Source organism: Corvus kubaryi, unplaced genomic scaffold (assembly GCF_017639235.1).
Source record: "Corvus kubaryi isolate FWS band 111438036 unplaced genomic scaffold, C.kubaryi_AGA036_p1.0 37253, whole genome shotgun sequence".
NCBI lineage: Eukaryota > Metazoa > Chordata > Aves > Passeriformes > Corvidae > Corvus > Corvus kubaryi.
In genome coordinates this window covers 516-7,887 of record NW_024581075.1, presented here as the reverse complement: position 1 = coordinate 7,887, position 7,372 = coordinate 516, and the positions used below count along the sequence as shown (strand labels likewise).

General features: G+C 71.0%; 1 protein-coding gene across 2 annotated transcripts; it reads right to left on the bottom strand.

The window, feature by feature from the left end:
* Window positions 1–982: 982 nt before the first annotated feature.
* Window positions 983–7,366, bottom strand: LOC121662459 (protein TESPA1-like). Of its 2 annotated transcripts, XM_042023624.1 has the most exons (12): window positions 6,394–7,366; window positions 5,733–5,857; window positions 4,501–4,725; window positions 4,387–4,429; window positions 3,887–3,927; window positions 3,715–3,768; window positions 3,423–3,459; window positions 3,235–3,336; window positions 2,943–3,151; window positions 1,877–2,673; window positions 1,476–1,590; window positions 983–1,382 (listed from the first exon to the last, which is right to left on the bottom strand). In XM_042023624.1, exons 3-12 carry the CDS (start codon window positions 4,700–4,702, stop codon window positions 1,279–1,281), a joined length of 1,704 nt encoding a protein of 567 aa, XP_041879558.1. In that variant the 5' UTR covers window positions 4,703–4,725; window positions 5,733–5,857; window positions 6,394–7,366; the 3' UTR covers window positions 983–1,278. The 2 variants fall into 2 exon arrangements, with proteins under 2 accessions (XP_041879558.1, XP_041879559.1); XM_042023625.1 differs by lacking the exon at window positions 983–1,382 and having other exon boundaries at window positions 1,477–1,590; window positions 3,423–3,505.
* Between the last annotated feature and the right edge of the window lie 6 nt (window positions 7,367–7,372).

The window sequence follows — 7,372 nt, the reverse complement described above, 5'->3', positions numbered from 1 at the left end:
GGGAATTGGAATCCTGGATCAGGGAGTTAATCCCCAAACGCCCTCGTGGGGAGGCAGAAACACCTCATGGCAAGAGGAACCTCTTTGTGCTGCTCCACCACCCCGAGGTTCCTCATCCCACTGGATTAATTCATCCTAAATGGCCCCAAAATCCCCCTAAAACCCTCCCGGAAAGCACCGCAGGCTCCAAGGTGTCCATGAAATGTGCTGGAGCTGTTGCTCTCCTTTCCCTGGATGCATGAAGATGTCCCAGCTTGTCCCCAACCCCATCCCCGTCCCAGCCTGGCTCCCGGTGGGATGGGACCGGCCCCGGGTGTCCCAGGGGTGGGTGACATTCACCAAGGCCGGTCCCTGAGCTCAGCTCAGCTCCACTGAGGCTTTTCCAGAGGCTTCCAGAGCCCCATCCAGGCTCTGCCAGCAAATCCTGGGTTTATTTCTGCGATGAGCCAGGGCCGGGCAGAGCCAGGGGATGGGGTAGGAATGGGGAGGGGGACCGGGATGGGGATGGCACTGGGGGGTCCCGGCTACACCCGGGTTTGGGGTCCCACACGGTCCCAGGATGGGGGTGAACCCTGGAGCAGCCGGATCCATCCTGGAGCAGCCCCGGTGGGGTGGGACCATCCCCCCCCGCGTTTGGGGATCCAGCCCCGGTGCCGGTGCCAGAGGGGCCGCGGGGATAATCCCGGATCATCCCACCCTGGCTGCTCTCCATGGGGAAGCCCCGGGGCCGTTGATCCACCGGGACTTCCCTTTCCCAGGAATTGCGGCCCGTGCCACTCTGGCACCCGGAGAGTCCCGGGAGGCGGCCGGGACGGGGACAGGGACAGCCCGAGGACAAAGGGACCGTGGTGGCTCCTTCCCGGGATCCTGGAGCTCGCACCTGGGGTGACGCGGGACCCCTCCCCGTCCCCCAAGGGTGGGGCCTGGGCAGGGCCGGATCCCACCCCCCCAGAAGCCCCAGGCAGGGACACAGCCGCCGTCATCCCTTCGGGAACTTTATTGTGTCCCCACCCCCCATAGTGTTACCAACGTGGCCAAAGTGCAAGTGACGTCCCCAAGGGCTGGGGACACGTCCCCGCTGCAGGCCCCGAGCCACAGGGCTGGGGGACGAGGGGGGGGACAAAATATGGAGCAAAATCCTGAGTCCAGAGGTTTTTCTGTGCCAAACACCCACACGTGCACACACACCCACACCCACACACGCGCACACGTGCCACACGCGTGTCCAAAACGTCCGTGGGACAGCCGGCCAAGGCCCCACGTCCCCCTGAGGTGGCCTCAGGTCACCCAGTCGGGGCCGCGGGGCCGGGCCGGGGGTGCCGAGGCGGGGACCGGCTCCTCCCCGAAGCCGCTGCTGTCGGACCGCCCGTGGAACACGGAGCCTGCAGCGGGGGGACACGGCGGGGACACGGCAGGGACGCGCTGGCACCGGACACCAGCTGTCCCCCAGGAGGGTGGGGAACCCCCCAACTCACTCCTTCGGGTCCTGACGGACGGATGGGGGGACCAGGCGTCTTCCTCGGGGGCGGCATCATCATCATCATCATCCTCCTCCTCATCATCGTCACCATCCTCCTCCTCGCTCAGCACCTGCGGGGGGGTCGGTGGGGGGCTGAGCGCGTCCCCGCTATCGCGACAAAGCTGTGTCACCGCCTCCACGTGTCCCTCGTGTCCCCACGCGTGCCCCGGCCCGGCCTGTGCGTGCCTGTGCCCGCGGGGGAGGGAGGTGACCCGGCTCCCCCCGGGCTCGGCTCCGCCCGAGGCTCTGAATCATTTAAACCTTAAAAGCCTGGGAAGCTCCGGGGACATTTCCCGCTCCAGCGCCTTCCCCGCGCCAGCCAGGAGGGCCCTTCCTCCTCCTCCTCCTCCTCCTCACCTCCTCCAGCTCGAAGGACTCCGCCGCTCCTCGGGGGGCGAGGGGCGAGGGGACCCTCCCGGGGGGCTGCAGCCCCGGGGGACCCCCCCACATCCCAGCCCGGTGGCCTCCAGCCCTTGCGGTGGCACCCGGGTGGCACCAGGAGCCGAGGCCGGAGTCGCCCTCCGGTCCCAGCCCCGCCGGGGGCTCGGGGGTGATCCCCACCCTGCTGGCGTGCGGGGACAGGGGACCCAGCGTGGGGGACACCGTGACATTGTCCCACGGGGCAGCGGCGTCCGGCCAGGGGTCCCTTGTGCCCCTCTGTGCTGCTCCCGCCGGGCACGGAGCCCCCCCGGGCCCCCAAACCGCCCGGCCGTGGGTCCAGGACCGCTCCGGGGCTCCCCGCGCTGTCCCCGCCGGTGTCCCCACGGGGTTTGGCCTCGGGGACGGCCCCCGCTGCACCGTCCCCGCGTCGCCGTCCCTCCGCCAGCCCTCGGGGGCACCGCCCGGCTCCTTCCGAAGCCCCCCCTTCCCCAGGGCGCTGCGGGGGCCGAGGGTCGCCCCCCGGGACCCCCGCGGGATGTCCCCGTCCCTCCCCGTGTAGAGGCACAGCGAGGACACCGCGCGCTTCAGGCGCTCCCCGGGCGGGGCCGGGCCGGGCCGGGCCCCGCGGAGCTCGGCGCTGTCGGGGATGTCGCGATAGGGCCGGGAGGGCCGGGGGGGGGCGATGCGCTGCAGGGGGGTCCGCGACACGTAGGAGTAGAGGCAGAAGAAAGCGTCGGCGGTGGCGGCCAGGGCCTGGACCTGCTGGAAGCGACCTGGGGGCGACAGGGTGGGGAGGAGTCAGGGGGCTCGGAGGGCTCGGGGGGCTGGGAGGGTTCCCCCAGCTCCCGCACGGGGAAACTGAGGCACGGAAACGATTTCCCACCCCCAGTAGGAGCAGCTAGTGGGTCGCACCCCACAGCTCGGGGGGCTCGGGGTGATGCCCCAATTCCCGCCCGGGGAAACTGAGGCAGGCGAGAGTTTCCCATCCCCTCAGGGGGGCCGCTGGCGGGCCGGGGACCCCGGGGACAGCGGTGGCACACACTGGCCAGCAGCAGGCAGGGGTCCTCCATCTCCAGGCGCCGCACTTGGGCCCGCAGGAAGAGCCCGAGGTCGATGCCGCTGGCGCGGGACGGGGCCGAGAAGAAGCGGGGGGGGACGCGGGACGCGACCCCCGGGTCGGTCCCCACGAAGCCCAGGTTGTGCAGGATCTCCTCGGCGTCCGACTGCCACCACGCCAGCACCTCGGACAGGCTGCGGGAGGGGACAGCCCCGCCTCAGCCCCGCGGGGTGACGCCGGGGGTGACGCGGCCACCCGAGCCCCCGCCAGCCCATACCTGGAGCTGGTGGCGAGGCTGGAGGGGACACTGGAGGGGACACTGGAGGGGACACTGGAAGCCATGCTGTGCCCCGGGCTGAGGCGCCCGTCCCGCCGAGCCCTGCGCGGGGAGGGGACATTGGAGGGGACGCACGGGGACAGCGTCCCCCCTGCCCCGCCAGCCTCCCCCGGCACCCCAAACCTCACCTGCCCGCGGCCTGGAGGCTCCCCGGGAGCAGAAGAGCTGGAAAAGGGGAGCGGGGGGACACCAGGGGGTGAGCCGGAGCGGTCTGGGGACACGTCGCGCTCTTGTCCCCTCTTTCTTCGCGGCCACAGCCCCGGGGGGACGGGGAGCTTGGGGACAGCCCCGCCCCACCGAGCCCCTCCTGGAGGAACTGTTGGTGGCTGTCCCCCGCCTCTGCTGCCGCCTGTCCCCAGCCCCGCTGCCCCCTCGGGGGGTGACGGTGACACCGCGGGGACCCCCGGGGGTGGCCGGTACCTTCAGCTCCCAGGGTCAGGTCGTCCTCGAAGCTCGTCCCGCTGCTGCCACACGCTGCGACAGAGGGAGGGGACACTCTGGGACACCCCTGAGGACCCCCCGGGCCACCGCCCCGCACCTCGCACGCCGCTGGGTGGTCCTTGGGGACACCGAGGGGACAAAGCTGACGTACCGCAGGGTCCCGGCAATCCCGGCTCCTCCAGCGCCGTCGCCCTGCGCCAGAGCACGGCCCCGGTCACGACCCCTGACCCCGAGCCCTGAGCCCATCCCGGGGGAGCAGAGGTGGGACAGGAGAGCAGAGCATGGAGGGGGGTGGGCGCTGGGGACAGGGACACGCGGGGCACAGGCAGGGACACGGTGGCTGTGCTCGATTTTGGGCTGCTGGGGACAGGGGTCTCCTCGGCAGATCCCCGATCCCAGGGACCCCAGACGCCCCTGAGACCCTGGAGACCCCCGAGGCGCTGCAGGGGGAAGGTGCCACCACTCCAGCCCAGCCCTGGGGACATCCCTGGGACCCCGGCTGTGCCGCGTGGGGGTCACAAGTCACTGCCCCCCCCCCCCCCCCGCCATGTGCAACTCCAGGAAGGGCCAAGCCAGACCCTCGCCCCCCGCCCCAAATCCCCTGGGAACGGGGTTGTGGCCCGCGGGTGACCCCCGCCTGTCCCCCCTCACCCGCAGTCCTGCAGCCACGTCTGGATCTTGCTGCAGGCGCCTCCTGGGGGGACACGAACGCCCGTGAGGGGACCCAGCCCGGGGGTCCCTCCCGCGCCCCGGGGTGTCCCTGACCTTCGAGGACAACGTCGTCCAGGTGTGGTGGAGGCTCCGGGATGTCCCAGCGGACAGCGGCCGCCTCCTGCTCCTCCTCCTCCTCCTCCTCCTCCTCCTCCTGCTCGCCCTCGGGCGCGGGGCTGCGCCAGCCCCGGCTCTGCTGGGCCCACGCGCGGCGCTTCTGCCACGAGGAGGGGCCGAGCACCGAGGGTCCCTCCATGGCCGGGGGGGCCGGAGAGGTCCCTGCGGGGGCGGGAGGGACGTGAGGGGGGCGGGGGGGCCCAGGGGGTGGTGGGACCCACCAGGGGCTCCACGGGCAGGCGCAGGGTGGGCTCCCGGCATTCCAGAGTGGGGTCGGGACATCCCAGGGCTGCTCTGCCCCCTCCCAGGCGTTTTCCCGGGTGCGAACGGGCGCCGAGGGGCGGAGTGGGACGGGGCCGGAGCTGCCGGCGCTGCCGGAGGGGCGGAAGAGCTGCGGGGCCGAGATAACCGCGTGGAGCTGCCCCACGCGGGGCGGGGGATGCGGATCTCCCGGCCCTCCCCTCTGCCCGTCTCCCTCCGGGAATGTCCCAGTCCAGGCATCACCCGAACACGGGACCGGCCCAGTCCAGCCGTCTCAGGGGGGAAGGGACGCCCCTCGCCCACCCCGCAGCACCCCCGTCACGGGGGGGGTCCCCTGGGCTCCGTTCCCGGCCCCCCTCCCCCCGGGAAGGCTCCGGGATGGGGCGAAGCCCCCGACAGGACCAGCCCGGGCCCCCGTGATGCCCAGGGCTGGGACGTCACCTCTGGTGCCACCCTGGGGGCCCTGCGGGCCCTCGGGGAGCTCCTCATCGAGGCCACCTCCATCTCCCGGGACACGTGGCCGGGAACCCCCTCAGGATGCCCGGATCCAGGAGATGCCCTGACCCCCCCTGTGCCCATCCCGGCCCCCCCGGCTGAGCCCGGCACAGGGAATGTGGGTGGGGGTCCCAGCAGGGTTCGTGTCCCAGAGCACCCCCAGCCCCATCCCCCTCATCCCCCTCATCCCCCTCATCCCACCTCATCCACCTCATCCCACCTCATCCCACCTCATCCCACCTGCTCCTCGCTCCTCTCCCCATCCTGTTCGGTTTCCCATCGGCTCCGGGCACTGGAATCGCCTGTCCCGGTGTCCCCGTCATCCCCACGGTCCCAACCCCCTCCACTCCCGCCCTTCCTCCCTCCATCCCCGCAGCTCCCCATCCCAAAATCCCAAATCCCTCCGCACTGACAGGCACCGGGGGCAGGTGGGCAGCTCCCTACGTCCAGCCAGGGCCCGCGGGCAGCGGCCTCCTGCCCCCCCGGCACCGCGCCCGGCCCCCATCCGTCGTCAGCAGAGCGGGAGGAAACTCATCAGCTGGGAAGAGGAAATTAAAAAAAAATCAACAACCCAAACCTCAAACGTTGCCCCACATCCGCCACCGCCGCGGGAAAAGCTCCGTGCGCTGCCAGCGGGGGCTGAGAATGGCCCGGGCACCCCCCCTGCCACCTCCCGAGGGGTCCCCGACCTTCCCAAGGGGTCCCCGACCTTCCCGAGGGGTCCCTGTCCCTGTTTGGCTGGGACATCCCAGTGGGGGTCCCGGGGGTCTCTCTGGGTGGGCACGTGGCACCTGTGTGGTGTCGCCTGCTGGTCCAGGGGGCCACCACGGGGGGACACAAACTCTGCCTGCGGTGGCTTCGTGGGGTGACAGTGAAGCCACACGGGTTTGAGGGGTGACAAGGGGGTGACGGTGAAGCCACCGCAGGGTTGGGGGGTGACAAGGAGGGGTTTTCCCCGGGAGTTGTTCTCCAAGCTGGGGTGGCACCTCTGATGCCACTCTCCGGCATCTCCTCCAGTGCAGGGGGGACAGCACAGGGTGACAGGGACATCCCCAACGCGGGGACAGCACTCACCTCACGGCCACTGAGGTGCCAGCCCTGGTCCCTCATCCATTCCCATGGGTCCCCAAGGAGCTGGAATTCCCAGGAGCTGGAGACCCCCTGATCTGGGTCCCCAGGGGCTGTGTCCCCGGGAGCCAGCTCCCAGAAGTGACAGTGACCGGGAGCCCCGGGCGCTGCCCCAGCTGCGATCCCGTCAAAAAAGGCAAGGAAGCTCCGGGCCGGGAACGCCGCGCCCGCTCCGCCGGGATATTTTTAGCCCGGGAGTGTTTGTGGATAAAGCCCCGAATTAAGCGTTCCCTCAGCCCGGCCCGGGCGGCGGGGGGGCCCCAGGAATCGGGAAGGATGGGAACACCCCCGGGGAGGACGGGAACAGCCCCGGGAAGGACGGGAATATCCCTGGAAAGATGGACAGATCCCTTGGGAGGGATGGACAGGTCCCCGGGAGGGATGGACGCAACCCTGGGAGGGATGGACCCATCCTTTGCGGGGGATGGACACGTCCCCGGGAGGGATGGACACAACCCTGGGAGGGATAGACCCATCCTTTGTGGGGGATGGACACGTCCCCGGGAGGGATGGACACAACCCTGGATCCCTCCGGCCTCGCCCCTCGCTGGCCCCGCTCCGGGCTGGGAGCGGGAGAACGGCCCCGTCCTGCCCCATCACATCCCGCACCCGGCTGTCCCCAAGGATGTCCCCAAGGACGTCCCCAAGGACGTCCCCGTGGCCTGGCAGGCCGAGGGACCCGCAATGCCACCAGGGCCTGGATATTGCCATTCCCGGCCCTGCCAGCAGTCGGGGGGGGCTCCCAGTTTAGCCACAACCTCCCCCCCCCCCGCCCGGTACTTCCCTCAATCCCATTCCCACCCCACCATTCCCTCGGGAAGCTCAGGGGAAGCAGCGGGGGCCGGGGAGCTGCGGGGGGGCAGAGGGGGGGCACGGCCGCTCCTCAGCGCCTTTCCCACCAATAATTCCCGGGACCCTCGGGATG

What these genes read in the sequence shown, in the direction of transcription:
- LOC121662459 (XM_042023624.1), bottom strand. Translation starts at nt 4,702, where the DNA reads ATGGAGGGACCCTCGGTGCTCGGCCCCTCCTCGTGGCAGAAGCGCCGC. An exon ending in AGCCTCCAGGCCGCGGGCAG is followed by an intron (nt 3,337 to 3,422) that starts GTGAGGTTTGGG and finishes CTCCCCGCGCAG; the next exon opens with GGCTCGGCGGGACGGGCGCC. An exon ending in AGCCTCGCCACCAGCTCCAG is followed by an intron (nt 3,152 to 3,234) that starts GTATGGGCTGGC and finishes CCCCTCCCGCAG; the next exon opens with CCTGTCCGAGGTGCTGGCGT.